This window comes from Protobothrops mucrosquamatus, unplaced genomic scaffold, assembly GCF_001527695.2.
Source record: "Protobothrops mucrosquamatus isolate PMUCROS unplaced genomic scaffold, P.Mucros_1.0 scaffold154, whole genome shotgun sequence".
In the NCBI taxonomy this organism is placed as follows: Eukaryota; Metazoa; Chordata; class Lepidosauria; order Squamata; family Viperidae; genus Protobothrops; species Protobothrops mucrosquamatus.
Window position 1 is genome coordinate 175,273 of NW_015386518.1, and position 23,086 is coordinate 198,358.

Genomic DNA, 23,086 nt, shown 5'->3' on the forward strand with positions numbered 1-23,086 from the left:
GGGCGGGGCGGGCGCGGGCAGCGGCAGGAGCGGCAGGAGAGGCGCCGGGGCGGCCATGGCGGGCGCGACCACCATCGAGGCGGTGAAGCGCAAGATCCAGGTGCTGCAGCAGCACGCCGACGAGGCCGACGAGCGCGCCGAGCGGCTGCAGCGGGAGGCCGAGGCCGAGCGGCGCGCCCGCGAGCAGGTGGGCTGGGGGGACCCATAATCCCCCGCGCGGGGCCGGGGGGGGGCGAGCGAGAGGCTGGGGGCAGCTCTTCTCCCAGAATTCCCGTCCCCTCGAGGGCGGGGGGTCTTCCCAGAATGCCTTGGGGCTGGGCAAGCTGGGGGGGAGCTTAGAANCCTTGGGGCTAGTCAAGGTGGGGGGGAGCTTAGAAAAGGGGAGAGGTTTTCCCAGAATGCCTTGGGGCTGGGCAAGCTGGGGGGAGCTTAGAAAAGTGGGAGGGGGTTCCCAGAATGCTTTGGGGCTGGCAAAGCTGATGAGATGATGCTGGAAGAGGGGGGGACTTTTATCCAGAATCCCCTGTTGGAGAGCCTCAAAGGGATGAGGGGTTTCCCTGATGACTTTGCAGCTCGCCAAACTGATGGGGAGGCTTTAAAAGGGGGGGGGGAAAGGGGTTTCCCAGAATGCTTTGGGGGAGATGCTTTAAAGGGGGAGTGGGTTGTTTCCCATAATCCCCTGCCTGTAGCTATTCTCCTGCAGATGCTGTTGGTGACATCTCAAATTGATGGGGACCCAGTGAGGGAAGACAACCTGGGGGGGGGGCGCTACCCAGAATCCCCTGCGGTTGGCCTTGTGTTTAGAACAGGACTTGGCTGGTTGGGGGGATTCTGGGAGTTGAAGTCCACCCCTCTGAAAGTGGCCCTGGTTGTCATCCTTTTTTTCCTTAATCTTGGTTACTTCTGGAAGGAAACAGACTACAGGCTCCCAGCCTTTGCTAATGAAATGCTTCACCTTCCCAGCAATGTTGCCTCTGAGCATGGGAAGAGTGCCCATCTCCTGGTGTGCAGAACATGGTTGGAACTAGTGGGAAGCTTCATCCCACCAGGGGAGGCCGTGAGCAAGACAAGGAGAGCATCCTTTGCTGTATCGGATCCTTTCCCTTAGACTTTCTGCTGCATCCCCAAGGATCCTTGGGGATAGACCCTCCCTGTCCCTGGAGGTTCTCTTCCACCCATCTTTACTAGTAGCAGACTCTAATCTGGTTCCAAGATGCCTTTCCACCAGAAGCCTCAGGTAGCTGCTTCCTCCAATTACCTTGTCATCTTCCTGGCATCTGGTACACTGCCTTTGAAGCTGGAGGCTTGATCTACCTCTCCCCACCCACGCATGACTCAAGTTGGCTTGTCTGGAATAATAATTTACCCCTCCCTGTGTGTGTGGTCCCAGGCAGGTTGTACAACTAGTTGCTCTGCTAGGAGAGGGAAGACCCCCGTGCCTTAACCCCCTTCCGAAGTTGTGCACTGAGAGATCCAATCCTGATAGAAATCAAATTTTTAATATACATTTAGTCAGCAATGTCTTCATTTGCTTCCTTTGGTGTGGAGCAGCTGTCTCTTTCCGCTGCCCCACCCCAGTCTGGCCTCAGGCCTCCAAAACATATTTAACCTGAGTTTAATATTTTTTTTTCCTCCTTGCCTATGAAACCCCGGGGATCTAGTATATATCCCTTTTAAAAAAAAAAAAGTGAAATAACTTGAGTTTACAGCAGGATTGGGGGGGTGGAGGGGGGCTGGATAGCAGAAGAAGCCAGATCCCTTGCAGGAGAGAGAGAAAGGGAGATCTCCCCCCCCCAAAGGATCAGAGTTTAGATGGGGGACCGTGCAGGGAGGAACGGTGGATGGATGGGTGATCTTGGCTTTTGCTAAAAGGGATCAGGTAGACAGTGAGGCTCGGCTGCGGAAGGGCGAGACGGAGAGATTAAAAACAGGAAGATGTCCCATTAAGCCCTCTCAACCCAGGCAGTAAAATGGAATCGGATTAAGGAAGAAGTAAAAAAGAAAAAAAAAAGGGGGGGATCTTTTTATCCTTAGTGCTGGGAAGCTGAAATTAAAAAAAGATTTTTACGACATCTGGAGGCCTGCGACAGGGAAGGAATCGATGATAGCTTGCTTATGCAAAAGGGGGGGCCTCTTGGGCGTGCAAAGCCGGGAAGGAGCGTGCAAGGCTGAGCGTTTTTTTCCTGGCTGTACCAATGGAGCATCTGTCTTTACCCCCCCCCCCCAAATTCAGAATAAATTCAGAGAGGCATTGGAGCATCCCTGTGCCTTTTTATATATCTCTAAAAAATCAGAATTAATTCAGAGAGGCGTTGGCTTTCCGGGAGGGAAGTGGGTCAGCGGCAGTGGCTCCTTTTGCCTATTTAGGAAATGGGGCAGCCGTCCAGGCCGTGCCCAGGGAGGGGTGGAGATGATGCCCTGTTTCCTGCCTGGTTAGAGGGTGTGTGTGTGTGTGTGTTTTGTGTATGTGTGTCACTTGAATCTCTCCATTCTTTCGCTCTTTTGTACAGCCCAGATCAAGCTGGGGGCTGGGGGGGGTGAGGCAAGCCAGCTCGCTCTGTGTGTGTGTGTGTGTGTGTTTTGCCATTTTTCATCCTTACAGCAGCGTGGGGGGGGGGAAATATGCATTCTGTATTAACAGCAACTTAAAACCAAACTCTCTTCCTATGGCAGTAGATAAAGCCTTGGGGTGGATCCCAATTCTTTATTTTTTTTCTCTCTCTTTTGATTAGGGAAAGTGGGATTCACCCCCCCTTTTTTTTTGTAGAATGGCAGATTCGGCCCAAGGTCCTGCTTGCCCTTTTTTGTACATGTGTGTCTGTGTGCATGTGTGGCTCCGGCGTTTGGTCGTCCTTTCCCAATGCATTTGGAGAAAAGAAATAATGAACTTTTTTTAAAAAAAAAAAAGCCCTGTTTTTTTAGTTTCCTAAAAATAGGGGTTGGTGTGTACCCTGAAGCTGCGCAGGTGATTACTATCTAGAGCTGGTCCTTGACTTAACAATGATTTGTTTAGCGCTGTTCGAAATGATGACACACCCAACTTTAACCCCATCCTCGCACTTACGACCGTTGCAGCAAAATGTTGCAGCAAAATGCACCGCCGTGGATTTATAAACTTGGCAGGGTGCTGGAGTCAAAAGTTGCGACTTTCTCAGTGATTTGCTTAACACCGTGGCAAAAAACGGTGATTTTTATTTTAAAGAGTGCCCTAGAAAAATCAGGAGTTCTTTCGTTGCTTAGGTGTGGATCTGAAACACCTGCCAGTTCTTGGTTTTTTTACGCCCTCGACTTCCTTGTCTGGAGAGTTTTTAATCACCGTGTTGTTGTGCCAGCCGTCCCGAGTTTGTCCCTTGCCCGCTTTCTTATCTGCACTTACCAAGAAAAAGTAAATATTATAAATACTTGGCTTGAGTGCGGCTTTCTGCTAATAGGGGTGTTGTAGAAAGTGACCTGGGAAACGGGGACTTCCTCTGTATTAAGAAGCAGGAAAATGGGCCTGGTTAAATCCTTTGATGGTGGTTAAATCTCTTGACCTAGCACAAACCTTAGATTCAGGTAGTCGTTGACTTAGTCTGTTTAGTGACCGTTGGAAGTTACAACATCGCTGAAAAAAGGGGACTTAGGGCCGTTTTCTGCACTTAAGACTGTTGCAGCATCCCCTGGTCAAAATTCAGACGCTTGGCAACTGACTCGTGTTTATGACGGCCGCAGCGTCCTGGGGATCCTGCTGATAAATATGCATCAATATGATAAATAACACTGCGATCCCCTTTTGTGACCGTCTGACAAGCAAGAGTTAATGGGGAAGTTGGATTCGCTTCGCCCCGCACCTTCAATTGCCTAACAATGAGAAGAATTAACCAGGGGAACTGCTTGCCTCCAGAAGTTGTGGGTGCTCCATCACTGGAGGTTTTTAAGAGCCATTTGTCTGAAATAGGATAGGGGGTTTCCTGCTGGAGCAGGGGGTTGAACTAGAAGACCTCTAAGGTCCCTTCCAATTCTGTTATTTTTCCTTCCTTCCTTCCTTCTCCAGAAGTTGTGGCTGCTCCATCCCTGGAGGCCTTTCAGAAGAGACTGGGACAGCCACTCGTCTGAAATTGTATAAGCTCTCCTGCTCGAGCCCAGGGGAGCTGGACTAGATGACCTCCAAGGTCCCTTCCAGCTCTATTCTGCATTGACCGATTCCCCCCTCGTTGATCAGCAGCCCTCCCTTTTTGTGCGTGCGTGCGTGCGTGCGTGTGAGCTCTTTGCAGAGATAGGAAAATCAAGCAGAACTACTGGGGATTAACATGTAAGGATGAATAAAATCCTCTAGGCCTCTTCTCTTCTCCCCCCCCAGCCCCCCCTGAAAGCTCTGTGACTTCTCCTTTTGTCCTGGCCACTGATGGCACAGAGGCTCCTCTGTTCTCCCTTTTGCGGGTCCTTCAAGCGCCCCCCCTCAAAAAAAAAAAGCCTTGTGGTGTTTGTGTGCAAAAGCTTTCCAAGCCCACAGATAGACTGTTCTTTTTTTTCCCCCTTCCCCTCTGTCTCTCCTAAATTCCACTTTTTTTATTTTGATGGGGATGGGAAGCAGCTTGAGAAAATGGGGGGGGGGGGTTGTCAGCAGGCCTTTGGGGAGGGGGGGAAAAAGATTTATAGCAGGCTGGTCTTCCTCTGAAGAAGGGAGACAGGGAGTCTGGGCTGGGAAGCAATCGGTCAATCTCCGTCCACCTCCCCACCCACCCCGGCCTGGTTCCCAGCCCCCCCTCCCCATATCTTCTTTTCAGACTTTATGGGAGCAGCCCAGAGGTAAACAAGGCGGGCCTGGTGCCCGGGAGGGCCTTGACTTTGCTTAGGGGGGTGGGTGGGTGAGTGAGTGGGTGGGTGGGGTCTCTGGTTTGTTGGAAAAAAACAGGTCTGCTTTTTTGAGCAGGCCGCTGTCCAATGTCTGCTGGGCAAGGCTGAGTTAAGGGATTCCCCTTTGCTCTGGGTTCAAGTTCTGGGAGTGGAAGTCCAAATCTCTTAAAAGCCTCGTGGCTGGGGGATTCTGGGCGTTGAAGCCCACCTGTCTTAAAGCAGGCTGGTTGGGGAATTCTGGACACTGAAGTCCAAATAGCTTAAATCAAGATGGTTGGGGAATTCTGGGAGCTGAGGTCCACCCGTCTTAAAGCAGGCTGGCTGGGGAATTCTGGGAGTGGAAGCCCACCCATTTTAAGGCAGGCTGGCTGGGGAATTCTGGGAGTGGAAGTCCACAAGTCTTAACAGTTGCAAATTTTGGAGACCCCTCTGTCAGAAGCCCGGCTGGTGGGTTTGGGCAAGGTTATTTGAAGCGACCTGGTTCCCACATTGGCTGCCTGCCGAAATCTGCCTGGGGGTGGCGGGGGAGACATTGCTGGACCGAGGAGACCCCCCCCTTGCAACAGCCTCACAATCTGTCCCTCAGCTTGCAGATCCCCCACGTAGCACCCACCGAGAGCCTGCAGATGTGGCTGAGTCTTTGAAAAACATCTGGCTGGCTCACCCGGGGCGTTCTTTCATTTCGACACTGTCCTGTTGCACGTTGGTTTGGGGGGGGGGTCTGGAAACAGACCTCCAGCTGCCTTTGGGGCTTGTGTGGGCTTGAGTGATAGCATCGATGATGATGCAAAATTAGCCGAGGGATCCTGTGATAAAATCCCTTTTAAGTCCTGCTGATAAAGCTTCGCTTAAAAGATGCTTAAAAGAGAAACAATCCTTTTCAAGCTTTGCCAGACAGATTCTGCTGGGGATTCTGTTCCATTGAGTTTGGCTTCTGCTTGAGCAGGTTTCTAGTCCCCGTGATTTGAAATTGCTAGCTGGGGAAATACTGGGAGTTGTGGTCTAGGCATCTTAAAGTGGCTAAGCTTAAGACCACACCTGGAATGCTGCATCCTAGTTTTGGTGACCACATTACAGAAAAGAGAGTTGAGATTAAATTGAGATTAAAGCTGACAGGCGGAAAAAGTCGGCATCCTGACATTGCTGGGGTTGACAAGGAGCCTGGCAGGGAAATTTGCAGATGTCTGAAGACGCCGCTTCTGACCAGGTCACCACAATGCTTCAGTGCCAGGCTGTTAGTGGGGAACACGCAGCTGTGCCAACGTCATGCACCATCCAGCATGGGGCTAAGAGGTCCACTCTGCATCTAGCATCAGTTTCATCCTATTATCCTGATCAAATCAAAGCCTATTCTATTCTGTTCTGTTCTATTCTATTCTATTCTCCGTTCTATTCTATTCTATTCTATTCTATTCTATTCTATTCTATTCTATTCTATTCTGATTGATTGAAATGATCTAGGGCTTCCTGCTTGAGCAGTTGGACTAGAAGACCTTCACGGTCCCTTCTCCCAACACTGTTATAGTTTACATATTTCAGTCAGAATAGAGCTGGAAGGGACCTTGGAGGTCTTCCAGTCCAACCCCCTGCTCAAGCAGGAGACCCTAGACCATTTCAGACAAGTGGCTGTCCAGTCTCTTCTTAAAAACCTCCGGTGATGGAGCACCCACAACTTCTGGTGGCAAGCTGTTCCACTGGTTAATTGTCCTCACTCTCAGGAAATTCCTCCTTAGTTCCAGGTTGCTTCTCTCCTTGATTCGTCTCCATCCGTTGCTTCTTGTCCTGCCTTCAGGGGCTTTGGGGCAGCCCCTCTAGTCCTTCTTTTCATTCAGCCAGACATACCCAATTCCTATGGTTTAGTCTCCAGTCCTCAAGCTGAGGGTGCCCCTTCCTTCTGGAGCCCCTCCCTCCCTGCGGACTTGGCTCTGGGGCAGCGCTGGCCCTGTTCCCACGCCTTCCCTTCCCTTCCCGGCTGGCTGGCGCTCTCACATTCCTTTGCCCCCTCCAGTGGTGGCTGGCTTTCTTTGTCTGCTTGCAAGGAGGCTCCTTGGGGAGGGCAGCAGTGGGGGGGGGGGCTTCTAGGACTGGCTCTGGAAGCAATTTTGCAAACCAAGGGGGGTGGGGGCAGTGGAGTTTCCCCAAGTTTTCTGCTGGATTCCCATAAGGGGGAGGGGGTAGGCTCTGGATGCCAGGAGCTGCCTTATCACACACACACACACAATCACAATCACAGTTGCCCTCTTGAGGGGTGACATTCCCAGCAGTTGAAGTCCAGCAGATTCCCTCCTCCCACCCCCAATAGTTGTGAAGAGCTGGGGAAATTGTTCTTTTAAAAAAAACCAAAAAAACTCCCTGGCAAGTGAGGGAAGTTGCAAATCGGGGTCTGTGTTGCTCGGCCCTGTCCCATTGTTTCTCTGTCTTGGTTTAAGGGGGGTGGGCTTCGGCTCCCAGAATCCCCTAGCCAGCCTGCTGACTGGGGGAATTCTGGGAGTGGAAGTCCACCTTTCTTAAAATTGCCAAGTCTGTCTTTTAAAAAACTAAGCAATCTCTGGATTTAGCTCCCAAAGCAGCCGACACCCATGGCAACCGGTATGGTCTTGAAGCAACGCCAGCCTTGCAAGGGAGACCCCCCTCTGGCCAGGTGGGCGCTTCCTTGCAACCTGCCCCGGGTCAAGGGTGCTGCTGCAGATCAGCGGCTGAGACCTTGTCAGCCTCAGCCCGGGACGCTCCGGCCGGGAAGGTGCCCCTGCTAAGAGCATCTGAAGATTGGTGGGGATTAAGCTGGGCAGCAGATGGTGGCCCAGAGGGGGGCAGGGGGAGGAGGAGGAGGGAGGGAGGGAGGAAGGGAGGAGATAGATGGATGGATGGATGGATGGGAGGGAGGGAGGGAGGGAGGGAGGAGGAGATGGAAGGAGAGGAGGAGGAGGAGGGGCAGGAGAAGAAGGGAGGAAGGAAGGAAGGAAAGGGAAAGAAGGAAAGAAAGAGACTTAGGACCATTTTTCACACTTATGACCGTCGCAGCATCCCCAGGGTCATGAGATCAAAATTGAGACGCTCGGCCGCTGACCCATACTTATGACGCTTGCTGTGTCCTGGGGGGGGTTGTGGGATCCCCTTTTGGGGCCTTCTGACCAGCCAAGCCAAATTCACTTAACAACTATGGCAGGAAACGTTGTCAAATGGGGCAAACCCCGCTTACCAACAGAACATTTCGGCTGAGCGGGGGACTCCGTGAGGAAGCCGCCCGCCTGGGCCGGACAGGGGCTGCCAATGGGTCGTAAAATGCTGGGGGCTCTTTGCTCTGTTGGGGGTTAATTTATGACCTGGTCTCCCCCCCTCCCCTCCCTCCCTCCCCCCCCCCAGGCTGAAGCCGAGGTGGCCTCCTTGAACCGCCGCATCCAGCTGGTTGAGGAGGAGCTGGACCGGGCGCAGGAGCGGCTCTCCACGGCCTTGCAGAAGTTGGAGGAGGCCGAGAAGGCTGCGGACGAGAGCGAGAGGTAGGGAGAGGGGAGGGGGGGCTTGGTTGGCAAGCCAGGGGGGCTTCTGAATGGCTTGGAACAGGGGGTCCCTGATTTATGACTGTAATAGCCCCGGTTGGTAAAGCAGGTCGTCATGCAATTGTCCTGTCTCTTTCTTCCTTCCTCCCTCCCTCCCTCCCTCCTTTCCTTCCCTCCTTCCTTTCTCCCTTCCCCTGTCTATTCCTTTCCTTCCTTCCTCCCTCTTTTCCTTCCTCCTTTACTTCCCTCCTTCCTTTCTCCCTCCCTCTTTTCCTTCCTTCCTTCCTTCCTCCCTTCCCCTGTCTATTCCCTTCCTCCCTCCCTCCCTCCCTCTTTTCCTTCCTCCTTCCTTCCTCCTTCCCTCGTCCTTCCTCCCTTTCTTCCTTCCCCCCTCCCTCCCTCCCTCCCTCCCCCCCAACAGGGGCATGAAAGTCATTGAAAACCGAGCCCTGAAGGACGAGGAGAAGATGGAGCTGCAGGAGATCCAGCTGAAGGAGGCCAAGCACATCGCTGAGGAAGCCGACCGGAAGTACGAGGAGGTGGGTGGCCCTCCGTCCTGGCAGCCTCAATTTCTTTTGTGGAAATTTCCCCCCTGGGTCACCTGGGATTTGGGGTCTCTAGCCCGGTGCCTCAGCCCCCAGACCGAGCTGGCTCCATCGTTTCCCCGTTGACCCTCTTTGCAAACCCCTCGTCATCCTTCTAGGTGGCTCGTAAGCTGGTGATCATTGAAGGAGATCTGGAGCGGACCGAGGAAAGAGCTGAGCTGGCTGAATCGTGAGTGGGCAGCTCCTTCAGCATGAACCCCCCCCACTCTGCCCTGCCCCGCATGGATCGCTAACACCAGCGGCTTTTGCCTCTCCCCCCCCCATTCCCAGTTAGATGAGGCCTGAAGCTGGGGAGGGTGGAAGGGGAGAGAGTTGGACGTTGCTCCTTCCGTCTTGGCCTTTCCCGGAAGGACGCGGTGGGACTGGAGGCAGGGAGACGTCCGCATTCAAAGCCTACAACCCCATTGTGTTGGCCACTCCGACATGGCGGGCCTCGCATTCCCCCGAGCACCTGGACACCGGCTGTTAAAATTCACCCCACTTCCTGCTTCGATTGAGCAGTCTTGTTCTCTCCCCAAACCGGGGGTCTCCAACCTGTGCCACTTTAAGACCTGTGGACTTCAACGCCCAGAATTCCCCAGCCAGGTCTCCAAACTCAGCCATTTTAAGTCCTGTGGACTTCTGTATCCAACCGAATTCACCAAGGAACAAAGATGTGTATCCAGCATGGCTGGCTGGGGGATTCTGGGAGTTGAAGTCCACAAGTCTTTAAAGTGGCCAATGTTGGAGACACCCCCCCCTCCTGCCCCAGACCGCCGGTTGCATGTCTGAACAGGCGGGGAGGATGGGTGCACCAACACGGGCTGCGTTAAGCCACTTTCCACACAACCACACCTGGAGTTGCGGCTTTCATTTTGACACACACGTACACCCCCGTTGAGCTTCTTGGCCTCGTGTAATGAGTCCCTTCTCCACCCCCCATCCACCCCAAACCCCGTGGCACGCACCCCCTCAAATCCGCTCCCTGCCCGCCAAGCATGTGTTGTTGTGACCAATTTTTTTTTATTTTTCCTTTTCTCCCTTTTTTCCTCGCCCGCCTGCCCTTTTACGGCTGCTTTGCTTCTTCCCCCCCCCCCGTTGTCGCTGCCGTCGCCGCGGCTGATCCTTTCCGGCCCCCCCTCCCCTTCGAACCCGCGCCTCCCGGCCCTCCTTAAACCAGCCGTTTGCGAGAAATGAACAAGCAGAACCAGCTGATGGATCAGAACTTGAAGTTCCTTTCTCAGGCTGAAGAAAAGGTACTAATCTCTTTCCTTCTTTCTCTCTCTNCGTCCTTCCTCCCTTTCTTCCTTCCCCCCTCCCTCCCTCCCTCCCTCCCTCCCTTCCCCCCAACAGGGGCATGAAAGTCATTGAAAACCGAGCCCTGAAGGACGAGGAGAAGATGGAGCTGCAGGAGATCCAGCTGAAGGAGGCCAAGCACATCGCTGAGGAAGCCGACCGGAAGTACGAGGAGGTGGGTGGCCCTCCGTCCTGGCAGCCTCAGTTTCTTTTGTGGAAATTTCCCCCCTGGGTCACCTGGGATTTGGGGTCTCTAGCCCGGTGCCTCAGCCCCCAGACCGAGCCGGCTCCATCGTTTCCCCGTTGACCCTCTTTGCAAACCCCTCGTCATCCTTCTAGGTGGCTCGTAAGCTGGTGATCATTGAAGGAGATCTGGAGCGGACCGAGGAAAGAGCTGAGCTGGCTGAATCGTGAGTGGGCAGCTCCTTCAGCATGACCCCCCCCCACTCTGACCTGCCCCGCATGGATCGCTAACACCAGCGGCTTTTGCCTCTCCCCCCCCCCATTCCCAGTTAGATGAGGCCTGAAGCTGGGGAGGGTGGAAGGGGAGAGAGTTGGACGTTGCTCCTTCCGTCTTGGCCTTTCCCGGAAGGACGCGGTGGGACTGGAGGCAGGGAGACGTCCGCATTCAAAGCCTACAACCCCATTGTGTTGGCCACTCCGACATGGCGGGCCTCGCATTCCCCCGAGCACCTGGACACCGGCTGTTAAAATTCACCCCACTTCCTGCTTCGATTGAGCAGTCTTGTTCTCTCCCCAAACCGGGGGTCTCCAACCTGTGCCACTTTAAGACCTGTGGACTTCAACGCCCAGAATTCCCCAGCCAGGTCTCCAAACTCAGCCATTTTAAGACTTCTGGACTTCTGTATCCAACCGAATTCACCAAGGAACAAAGATGTGTATCCAGCATGGCTGGCTGGGGGATTCTGGGAGTTGAAGTCCACAAGTCTTTAAAGTGGCCAATGTTGGAGACACCCCCCCCTCCTGCCCCAGACCGCCGGTTGCATGTCTGAACAGGCGGGGAGGATGGGTGCACCAACACGGGCTGCGTTAAGCCACTTTCCACACAACCACACCTGGAGTTGCGGCTTTCATTTTGACACACACGTACACCCCCGTTGAGCTTCTTGGCCTCGTGTAATGAGTCCCTTCTCCACCCCCCATCCACCCCAAACCCCGTGGCACGCACCCCCTCGAATCCGCTCCCTGCCCGCCAAGCATGTGTTGTTGTGACCAATTTTTTTTTATTTTTCCTTTTCTCCCTTTTTTCCTCGCCCGCCTGCCCTTTTACGGCTGCTTTGCTTCTTCCCCCCCCCCGTTGTCGCTGCCGTCGCCGCGGCTGATCCTTTCCGGCCCCCCCTCCCCTTCGAACCCGCGCCTCCCGGCCCTCCTTAAACCAGCCGTTTGCGAGAAATGAACAAGCAGAACCAGCTGATGGATCAGAACTTGAAGTTCCTTTCTCAGGCTGAAGAAAAGGTACTAATCTCTTTCCTTCTTTCTCTCTCTCTCTCTCTCTCGCCTTCCCGGAGCGCCGAAGCTCTTAAAATTCTCGTTTTCTCTCCGGCTCCTTCGTGCACGTCTCTACTGTCCTCTGCTGCCTTGGATGCTTCGCGGGCTCTGCTCGCCCCGATCTGGCTGTCTCCAGTCCGCTTTTTCCTCCTGTTTAATTTTACATTTTTGCTTTTCTGCCGTGGCTGGTTTGGGCCAGGCAGCCCCCGCCAGATTCTGGCACAGCCGGGCACCTGGGGACCCATCCTTGCAGCTTGCAAGCTGTATATATCCTGCCCCCCTGGCCCTGGTGCCCACATATAGTTACTCCTTGGGACTTTGGCTGTCCTAAGCCGTTTGTCTGGAATGGTATAGGGCTTCCTGCCTGAGCAGGGGGTTGGACTAGATGACCTCTAAGGTCCCTTCCAACATTATTATTATTATTATTATTATTAAGACTGGCATCTTGGCATTCCCATCACCCTTCCCACTAAGGCTGTGGAAGCCCAGAGCATGGGTTTTTTTTTTTTTTGCGGTTCTAAGCAGGAAGTTTAGCATGAAAAGAACCACAAAAGAGGGGGAAGAACCAGGCACAAAAGGGGAAAAAAAATCAGATGTGTTTCTCCATAGTGGGATTCTACAGATAGTCCTCGACATACAACGGTAATTGAGCCCACAATTACGGTCGTAAGTCCAGAACGACGCCAGTGTGACTGGCAGGTAAATCGTTGGTTAAAATTGGTGGAAAATATCCCTGGGCTTGTTTTATTTCTGAAAACGCCCCCCCCTCCACCAAAAAGTAGCAGCAGGTTTTCATATTTTATAACTGCAACCAGGTGCCAAAGTCCCAGAGAGGATCTCTTCAACGTCTCCGCCACCTCCCCAGTCCCAACGATTCACTTCTTTGTCTTTCTCTCTCCTGTCCATCCTTCCCTCCCTGGCCCTTTCTTTCTTTCTTTCTTTCTTTCTTTTTTTTTTCCTATCCTTTCCTTCTTTTCCGCCTTGCCAACCCCCGCGCAGTAAATGTTCAGAGTTGGAAGAAGAACTGAAGAACGTTACCAACAACCTCAAATCGCTTGAGGCTCAGGCAGAGAAGGTAGGGGGGGGGCTCTCCCTGCTTAGAAATAAAATCTTGATGATGATGATGATTGGAAATAAAATCACGAATCCCTGTGTGGCCTTTTCGGGGGTTTTGGGTTCTTGGGTCTACTGAGAGAACAACCGTGAGTGACCCACTTGGGGTCAGCTGTTGGTTAATTGTGTTACCTGTATTTTGGCTGTTATAAATCTAACTCTCCATAGCTTTTTTATTTTATTATCTATCTATCTATCTATCTATCTATCTATCTATCTATCTATCTATCTATCTATCTATCTATTTTATATCATCTACCTATACCTATCATCTACCTATATCATCTATCCATCTATCATTTATCTATCTGTCTGACTATCTGTCTCACATCTGTCTGTTTATATCTATCTGTCTGTCTGTCTATCAATCTATCTATCATCTATCTATCTATCTATCTATCTATCTATCTATCTATCTATCTATCTATCTATCTATCTATCTATCTATCTAAATATCCTATCATATCTGTCTTCTATCTATCTGTATCCTATCTATCCATCTTATCTATCTTTCTTCTATCATCCATCCATCCATCTACCTACCTATCTTTCTATCTTCTATCATCCATCCATCCACCTATCTACCTATCTATCTGTATCCTATCCATATCTATCTGTCTACCTACCTACCTACCTACCTACTATCAAATTTATTTGCCTCCTGTCTTACCCAGGATAACTCTGGGCAGCTTACAATATTAAGAAGATAAAACTATATAAATTCCTAAGCATCTTGTCTTTTTTTAAAAAAAATATATACTTATGACATGTTTATAGAGTTGCAGGTAGTGCTCGTTTTATGGCCCCAATATATGTGGCTAAGCGATGGCGGTCATTTAATCAGTTGCACCCGATTTTATGAACAGTTTTGGCTGTGGTTGTTAAGTGAAGCACGCAGTCGTTAAGGAATCCGGCTTCCCTCATTGGGGGCTGAGAGAGCAGCTGAAATATTTCTACCTGAGAGGCATAGAATAAACCCCAACATTACCAGGGTGGGCGTCTCTACCCCCAACCAGGGACCCGACTTCTGAGGGATGACGTGCCAGTGTGACACACGCGGTTCCAGCGGAATCTTGAGCGTCTCTTTTTTTCCTCCTGCAGTACTCCCAAAAAGAGGACAAATATGAAGAGGAAATCAAGATTTTGACTGACAAACTCAAAGAGGTGAGTGGCGTGTGAGGCTGGATGTGTCGGAGAGAGAATCTTGCTAATAAGGGCGCAAAGCACAGATTTGAGTTTGGGGGGGGGCAAAGCCCAAACACGACCAGATTATCTATTAACGCTGAATTGGAACCCTGACAGTGAGCACAATTAACCAGTGGAACAGCTGGCCTCCAGAAGTTATGGGTGCTCCAACATTGGGGGTTTTCAAGAAGAGATTGGGCGGAAATAGGATAGGGTTTCCTGCTTGAGCAGGGGGCCGGACTAGAAGACCTCCAAGGTCCCTTCCAGATGTGCTGTTCTGTAGTCCCTGATCAATTAATCAGTGGAACGACTTGCCTCCAGACGTTGTGGGTGCTCCATCACTGGAGGTTTTTAAGAATGGTCTAGGGTTTCCTGCCTGAGCAGGGGGTTGGACTAGAAGACCTCTGAGGTCCCTTCCAACTCTGTTACTCTGTTTGGATCGTGTAACTACTTTTCTACCTACTGGTTTGAAACTGTTGCATAATTCAACCAGGAACCTGGTCACCTTCCACAACTAACTAGCATTCTCCTACCTTCCACAGGCCGAGACCCGGGCTGAGTTTGCAGAGAGATCAGTAGCCAAACTGGAGAAGACCATTGATGATCTGGAAGGTAGGTTTCACCTGAAAAGTAGTTCTGACATGGTGTCCATGGAGATGCTCGGTCATCCAAGGTCATGGTTTTGTCCCAAAGGTGCCTTTTTTTCAAAAGTCAACCGGACTTTGTTTTTCCGTGAAGAAGTTTCGCTTCTCATCCAAGGAGCTTCTTCAGTTCTGACCGAAGGGTGGAGGATGGAAAGACTGGTATTTTTTTTAGGAGCCCTCTGGTCGTTAGGACTCCCTCCGAGTGGTGGAGGCCATTTGGAGACCACAGATAAACCTTCAAGTGGCCTCAACGACTCTCGGAGGATGACTCCAAGGAATATAAATCCATCCGCCATTCAATCAGAACTGAAGAAGCTTCTTGGATGAAAAACCTCTTCAAGGAGAAACAAAATCCAGTTGGCCTTTTGAAAAAGCTCCTTTGGGACAATTAAGGCACGGGGCTTTGTGAAATTCTGGTTACCCCCAGAATTCAGAATAAGGGTGAAGAACAGGTGGTCCTCCAGATCTTCTCAAGCCTCAACATTTAATATCTATCACCGGGGTGCCTTAAGCTGCCGGAAATACCATATAATATCACATCATCTGGAGAATAGCAGCCTTCTCACTTCTGATCCAGACGTGCACACCACAGGCAAAACTTTACGTGAGCTCCATGGTTGGATCCAGATGCTAGACAGCCAGATGTTTACAGCCCGCTGTTTACGGCCAAGCAAGATTCCCGCAGTCTTCTTTAACCAGATTTATTGAAAGGGACTCAAGATTAGATTCCTGCAGTCTCGGTCCCTGGATATTTTTAGTTTAGCACACGCGTGATCTCTTTGTTTCTCTCAAGAGATTTTGTGTCAGCCACGCCTTGGTGCCTTAGAGGGAGAGCTAATTGTTTTTCTCATAAAGGAAGAATATGCAAATATCCGACACCCATCGTACTTTGCAAAATTTCAGACTGGGAAGTGGCGGGTCCCGGCTTCTGTTCTCGCACATATATTTTTATATGTAAAATGGTCAAGAGAGTTAGAAAGAGCTCATCTCTTGAGGCCTGAAGTTGTTTCTCCAGCCGTTCTGGGCCCAAACAGAGCGGCATTGTTTCCCTACGAAATTCAAATGAAGTGGGGCAGGGCAAAATCTGGAAAAGAAAAAAACAACAACCCCATTTTCCCTTTGCTGTGTGTTGCCAGCACAAAATAACTGAGGAGGCGACAACTTGGATTTAGTTATTATTTTTTATTTTTCTTTCTGGACACGGGTGGGTCCCGTTTCGGGGAGATAAAGTAGATTTTTTTTTAACGTTCGTTGCAGCCTTAGCTGAGTAGAGTAGAGTAGAGTAGAGTAGAGTAGAGTAGAAATGGAATGGAATAGAATAGAATAGAATAGAATAGAATAGAATAGAATAGAATAGAATAGAATAGAATAGAATATGGAATGGAATAGAATATGGAATGGAGTGGAATGGAATAGAATAGAATAGAATAGGCCAAGTGTGATTGGACACACAAGGAATTTGTCTCTGGTGCAAAAACTCACAATGCACACATAAACAGCAAGTTTTAAACAAATCTATGAAGTTTTTCTCTTTTTTTCCCCTCTCTTCTGAAATCCTAGAAAATGGTAGTAGGATCCTTGCAATTTCTTGAATGGCTGGATCGGGGTGACCCTTCTAGCTTGTCTCAAGGAAAACCAACCCTGTTTGACCTGGACTCTCCTGAGGCCCCCTCTGTTCCCTCTTGTAATGATCTCCCCCCCCCCAATTTTTTTAGATGAACTCTATTCTCAGAAATTGAAATACAAAGCCATAAGCGAGGAACTGGACCATGCCCTCAATGATATGACTTCCATGTAAATATCGACGTGTGCAGTGAGCTGGAGGGGGGGGGGCTTGTGTGTTGGCCTTTTGTTGGGCATGCTGTGTGTGCTGGGGTGTGGGAAGGCAGGGGAAGAACAGAACATCTCCGAAGTTGTGCAAGGTTTAGGGTTGGGGTGCCTTGAATGCTCTCTAACTTGCAGTCCCGTGCACGATTCCAGGGGCCATTGCAGGGGACACCCCTACTATTTGGGGGCGCATGACTGTCCTTCAACCCTCAGTCTCAGCTTTGGGGGGGATATTAACCTCTTATTATAAGAGCCGCACGCCTGTGGGTCGTTTACCAGCTCCGCGCTGCTGTTGGTTGTAGCATGGTGCCACAAAGCAACCGCAGAGGAATCGGGACTCCCGATTTGGATGTCATTCTACGACAAACCTAGGATGTGCGTGTCAAAGGAGACACACAATTTTTTTTGGGGGGGTGACACGCCAGCATTCGGCAACACCCGACCACTAACGGGGTCATCCTTGACTTACGTCCACAATGAGCCCCAAGTTTATGTTGCCAAGTGAGGAATGTGTTAATTTCTTTGTCCCGTTTTACGACCTTCGTTGTTTTGACTGAATTGCTGCAGTTGTTAAATTAGCCGCCTGGTCGTTAAGTGAATCTGGTTTCCCCACTGACTTGGCTGGTCAAAAGGCCGCCAAAGGGGATCATATTTGTGACGGTTGCAGCATCCCGGGATCACGTGGTCCCCTTTTGCGACCTCCTAACCAGCCCCGTCGATGGGGAAGCCAGGTTCGCTTAACAACTGTGTTGCTAACTTGAACAACTACAGTGGTTCCCTTAGCAACCGTGGCAGGGAAAGTCGTAAAATGGGGCAGAGCTGGCCTAACAAGTGTCTTGCTTAACGACAGAAAATTTGGGCTCAGTTTTGGCTGTACGTCGAGGACTGCCTGTATTGGAAATGCATGAGGGAGTATCTCGGGTGGGGGAAGAGAGAGAGAGGTTCTTCTCAGGACATCCCCTTGCTCCGGTGTGGTGTTGTCGCTTTCTCGAAGGTGTGGTGCTGGGGTGTTCTCAGCCAAGTGCGGCTTGCTCGCGTCTAACCGTTCTCAGACCTCTTTGGCGTCGGGCGAAACCTTGCTCAACAATCTTGACGTTTCCACCGAGTGTTGGCATGGTTGTGTGAATCGGGCTCCTTTCTTCGCTTCTCTTAACCGCACCCGTCGTTGCCGCAGCACAAGGGTTGTGTCCTTTTTCTCGTTTACCTCGTCCCTTGCTTGCTGCCCTAATTCCCTCCCCCCCTTTCCCCCCCCAAACCTAAATCTTCCTTCTCTCTCTTGCACATAGATAAAACCGGTGATTCCAAAGCTCCGCTTACCGGCTCGGCCTGCAGCTTTCGAAGTCGCCCTTTTATAAAAAAATGTACACCTGGGTCCTCATCTTCCTTCCTTCCTTCCTTCCTTCCTTCCTTCCTTCCTTCCTTCCTTCCTTCCTTCCTTCCTTCCTTCCTTCCTTCCTCCTCTAATCCACCCTTCCTGCCTTCCTTCCTTTCCGTCTAATCCTTCCTTCCTCCCCGATTCTTCCTTCCTTCCCCCTCTAATCCATCCTTCCTGTGTCCTCTAATCCCTCCCTTCCTTCCTTCCTTCCTTCCTTCCTCTCCCCCCCACATGCCCCACATCTCACGTGCACCCATGCCAGGAGGGGGGAGGGGGGCGAGAAGCCTCATCTTTTACACGAGTGTCCACTCTCCGGCAGAGACGGCTGTCTGGTCTTGCACACCTCTTCCGAAACACAACCACCTTTGTGATCTGTGGACTTTTCTTGGGTGGCTTTATGGGGTGTGTGTGTGTGTGCTTCTCTGCAGAGAGTCCCCCCCCCCTCTGCTCACTAGCTTGCAGCAGGAGGAGACGAGCGCCGCCGGATTGGGGCACGGCAACGGAAGCGTTGCAGCTGCGCACTGCCTGGGACACAACATGGTTTTCCCCTTGTACGGCCCTCCTTGGAAAAATAAGCAAAATGCACTAATGTTGGCTTGTGTATCATTTGTTCTTCGGACCTCCACTTCTTAGGACTGTGGGGTTGGGATGGAGACAACTGCTCTCGATTTACAGGGAGTCCTCAATTTGTGACGGTTCCAAGTTACAACAGAGCTACTTACAACCCGTTGTTGGAGTTACAATGCTCTGAAAAATTGGGTTTTTAATGCTTAGAGAATGACCTCAAGATCAGGACCGTCCAACTTTTGGGGAATGGGGGAATCTGATCTGTAACACCGGGACCCCAACATAAAAGGAGACCCCTCTTTGGGGGTCCCATTCAACGATAACAGACAGTCCTCAACTTACGACACACAACTGAGCCCCCAACATTTCCATGGCTGAGCCAGACCGTTGTTAAGTGAATTTTACCCCATTTTACGCCCTTTCCACAGTTGTTAAGCTGGTCACACGGTTATTAAGTAATAATAATAAAGCTGGAAGGGACCTTTGGAGGCCATCTAGTCCAACCCTTTGCTCAGGCAGGAAAACCTATAGGGTTAGGGTTAGGTCACCATGAGGTCATACAGGAAAATGGACATCGCCAACAAATTCCTGGTAAAATACATGGGAAAATCCCATTGGAGTGGAAAAAGTGGAAGTGGAAAAGCAGAAGTGGCACCTGTTCACACGATTTAAGGCCTGAGGATTAGCCAGGACGAGCTGCCAGCAGAGGAAGAAATACAGCTGCTAATAGACATCAGGAGACCCCCTGGTTTGAGGTCAAAGGCCTTGGTTATGGGTTCCACGCCAATTCAGAGCTTGCAAAGCCAATTCGGAGCTTCAAAGCCAATTCAGAGCTTGCAAAGCCAATTTGGAGCTTCAAAGCCAATTTTCCTCCAATGGGATTTTCCCATGTATTTTACCAGGAAACACAGATAGGGCAGCCTAGAAAAGTCGGTGCCCTCCTAACCATACCCAAGCACTACGAATTTATATATAGGAAATATAAATATATGTATTTCCTGGTCCTCTCCAGGTGCCCCTTGAGAGTCCGAATCCTGATTTATTTGCAGTTGGAACGTGTTGGTGGGGAGGGGAGGCTTCTCTCTGGGGCTACTAACCTTCCCTTTTTCTTTCTTTCTTTTCCCTCCCTCTTTCTCTCTCCTCGTTCTCTTCCCCTCTTCCCCCGCTAATCTCGCCCTCTTCCTTTCTGGGGGGGGCGGCGGCACCTTCTACCACCACCCCAGACCGTCTCTTCAGCCAGCTTGAGCAAAACCGGATGCTAGCTAGTGAGCTGAAGTTAACCCTGCATGATCTGAGCGATTGAAAAAATAAACAAAAAACACGGGTCCACCGATTTGATTTTTTTTTTCTTTTTGAACCCAAATTCCTGGGTGGCTGCAGGCTAAAAGGGGGTGGGGGAGACCCACCTCTGAAGGCCGAGCACCCCGTTTTTCCCCACTTAGGGCGATTAAATGCTCAAGAACCCTGGAAGTTTCCACTCTTTATCTGCGCATTTTTTTCTGAGCTGAAAAATGACACTAATCGCAGCCCGTTGGCTCTTAAATAGACCCAATGCCTGGAATTAAGAGTTGTGTGTTCGAGAAATATTTCCTTCCTGGGGTGCAGAGCTGCTAATGCAGGCCTTTTTTCACCCCCCCCCCCCCCCGTGGCTGCCTTCATTTTCCGCTTTGTCCGTAAAGCTCCGTTTGCATGGATCGGCTTGTTCACGCGGTTTTCCTTCCAACTTTTCTTTCCTGTCTTTCAATAAAAAACCACTGGCCCACTTGTGATACGCCTGGGGTCGTCTCTTTATTTCTTGGACGGCAAAACCCTTTCTAAACTGAGAGCCGGTGCCCAACAGACAGGAAAAACAGAAACAAAAAAATCCTGGATTTGGCAAGAGGGTAGGTATCTCGACCCCCCCTGGCATCGCTTCAGCGGACAGGCAAGGATGATCCGTGGCTACAGGAGTTACGTCCGGTGGGTGATAACGGAAGCTGGAAACGGTTAGAGGCAACTAGTTGTATAGGAAGCATGGTTTATTTTATTTATTTTTTGCACTGGAAAAAAAATTCCTTTATTGCTTTAATAAAAGGCTGTTTTCACTTCTGGCTGTTTTATCTGGCCTGGACTGGATTCTGAATGGTATTTTCCTTCCTGCTGCTATGGAGTTGGAAATTCTGGGGGAGCCCTATTTCTTCCCCAAATTCCTAGCAATTTCTGCTTTGCACACGGCAGGCTTTCGGCTTTGGCCTCGGAGGGTCACCGGGGAAGACTTAGGCCCCAGAAATGGAAGGTCTGAGTTCTAATCCTGGTCAGACAAACTTTTGGGGAGAATTTGAAGTCATTCACGCTTTCTCAGCTCAGCTATTTTGCAGGATCGAGGTCCCCCCGCCCCAAAATAGGAATTTAAATGAACAAACCACGATCTGGCCAGGCTGACAAAGTGCCCTGCCTGATGTGGGTGTTCTTGTGGGTGTGTATGAACCTCGGTTTGCTTCCCCAGGGAAGGCACGGATGATTTTATTATAATTTACGAGGATTCGTTTTTAAAAGCCCGGGAGGCGGGATCCTTTGTCCCTGCATGTTATCCTAAGCACCAGATTCTCTGCTGCTTTATCATTATCATATTATTATTATTATTATTATTATTATTATTATTATTATTATTATTATTATTATTATTATTATTATTATTTATTACTATTACTACTACTACTACTACTACTCACAACTCCCTTTGCCCAAATGTTCACGAAAGCTGTGCGTGGCGAGGAGTTAAAAGGGCATGCACATCTCTTTCACAAAAGTGCAAGCTAAAACACCTGTGTTTTGTCACCAGAGCCACGTGCGGGCTTTGTGGGTCACCCGAACCCAGAAATTGTTCGCTTGTGGTCCCAGATTTGGAACAGGGTTTCTGGAGGAACGTGGCCTTGAAACCAATAACTGAGCTTTCAACATTGCCAAGAAAAATGGAAACGAAGGGAGTCGTCCTTGGTGCTGTCTGAGCCGGGTGGTTTTATGACCCAAACTAGGGAAGATCGTCATCTGTCCTAGTGGGGTTTGCTGCAAATGCGCCTTCTAGCACTGATGAGGTTACCTAGTTGGGTCGTGAAACGTCTGCAAGAAAGCCACCCGGCTCGGAGACCACCAAGGACCCTTTGTTTCTCCCTCGAGCGAGAAATATTCTCCTTTATTGGTAAAGATGGTTCCAAGTCTTTGTTCAGAAGCAGCCGAGCCATTTCCTTAAACCTTGATTCAGCCCGCTGCAGAAATGGGCAGAGGAAGCTTATGCGGATTGAGTTTTGCGGGGCTGTTTTTCCAGCGCACACCACACATTGCTCTGCTTATCTTTGGGCAAGACGGATCGGCAACCGAGGACCGCATGGGGTTATAAATGAATAAGAGAAAATCTTATTCATGGAGCAGGGGAGCAGAAGCACGACCCTCGCCAATCGAAGCTTCGCATTGCCAGGGGTGCCCCTATTTTTTTGGGGGGGGGAAGAAATACAGAGAGCCAAAGCTTTTTTCCCCCCCTTTAAGCACAACTAACATTTTCCGTTCTTCCTTCCAGATAAGCTGAAATGCACCAAAGAGGAGCATCTGTGCACGCAGCGGATGTTGGACCAGACCCTGCTCGATCTGAACGACATGTAAAAGACCCTCGGCAGCCCCCTCCCCAACTCCTTTTCTCCACCCCACGGCCCTCCTGAGCAGCCATTCTCTGCCGAGTTCGGCTCTGTTCTTTTTTTTTTCTTTCAAGGAGGGGAAAAAATAACCACAAAATTGACCTCTAAGCCCTCTCGAGGGGAAAAGTCATAAATTACATTCCTGATGTTTGGGGCCAACGTAGTTAAAAAAAACTCTGCCCTGCTTTTATTTGTATTTTCTTCCTTGTCCATTAGACAATTCCCAAATTTCCAGCCAGAAGGAAGGGAAAAAAATAGGAAACCTCCCCCCCCAGAAAGATTACAAGAGAGCGAGCAACTGATTGAAATGCACCTTTTTAAGGCGCGAGATTATGTGCGATGTGCATTTCGGTTTAACCAGCCTTCCCTTGCCGAGCATGTGTTGTGAAGGCTCCCCCAGTGCTCAGCTTTGAAGCTTAATTGATGTGCTCGTTTGTTTGCCTCTGAATCGGACGGGGCCAGTTCGATCGGTCGGGTAACCGCAAATCCTATCGTTGGTCCGAAGAACCAGCCAAGCTTTGTAGCGTCCGCTAGCAGACGAGGGGTTAACCTCCGCAAGGAGCAGTCAATCCTTCCCTCTTCTCTCCCTTCCAGTTTTTGAATATTTAGGTTTGGCTTTTTTTTTTTTTTTTTTTTTTAGGAATAAGTCGGGCTGAGGTGCTGTTTTAACCCGTGTTTTTATAACTTTTTTCCAGCTGGGGGGAAAAGAACGATGTTTTTTTTTAAAAAAAAGCGTAATCGGGATGCGTGTATTTTTTTTTTTTTAAGTTTTCTTTTCTTTAAACCCATGTAAATCGTTCTGAAGCTCCTTTGCTTTCCTTTCTGCACTTAATTTCTGACACTTTGGGGGAAACACTATATCTGAATAACCCACGTTTTCTTCCCACTTAGATTAAAGTTTCTTGGTGCTTGGTGTTCTGTGCATAGGGGTTTTTGTGAGGGGGGGGCTTTAACTTTTTTGGGTGCTCCTGAATGTGTGTGGGGG

General features: G+C 50.3%; 1 protein-coding gene across 11 annotated transcripts in view; it reads left to right on the forward strand.

The window, feature by feature from the left end:
- Positions 1-22,092, forward strand: part of TPM3 (tropomyosin 3) — a 28,872-nt gene extending 6,780 nt beyond the window's left edge. Inside the window, exons 1-8 of one of the 11 annotated variants that reach the window (XM_029283613.1) lie at positions 53-187; positions 8,200-8,333; positions 8,755-8,872; positions 9,037-9,107; positions 12,722-12,797; positions 13,937-13,999; positions 14,563-14,632; positions 19,657-19,736. In XM_029283613.1, the coding sequence (XP_029139446.1) occupies positions 56-187; positions 8,200-8,333; positions 8,755-8,872; positions 9,037-9,107; positions 12,722-12,797; positions 13,937-13,999; positions 14,563-14,632; positions 19,657-19,736 (744 nt within the window). In that variant the 5' untranslated portion in view covers positions 53-55. Of the gene's footprint in view, positions 1-52; positions 188-8,199; positions 8,334-8,754; positions 8,873-9,036; positions 9,108-10,097; positions 10,174-10,274; positions 10,389-10,552; positions 10,624-12,721; positions 12,798-13,936; positions 14,000-14,562; positions 14,633-16,379; positions 16,463-19,656; positions 19,737-21,986 lie in introns of those variants that run through there. The other 10 variants (XM_015813367.1, XM_029283611.1, XM_015813368.1 and 7 more) reach the window with 10 other exon arrangements.
- Positions 22,093-23,086: the final 994 nt, after the last annotated feature.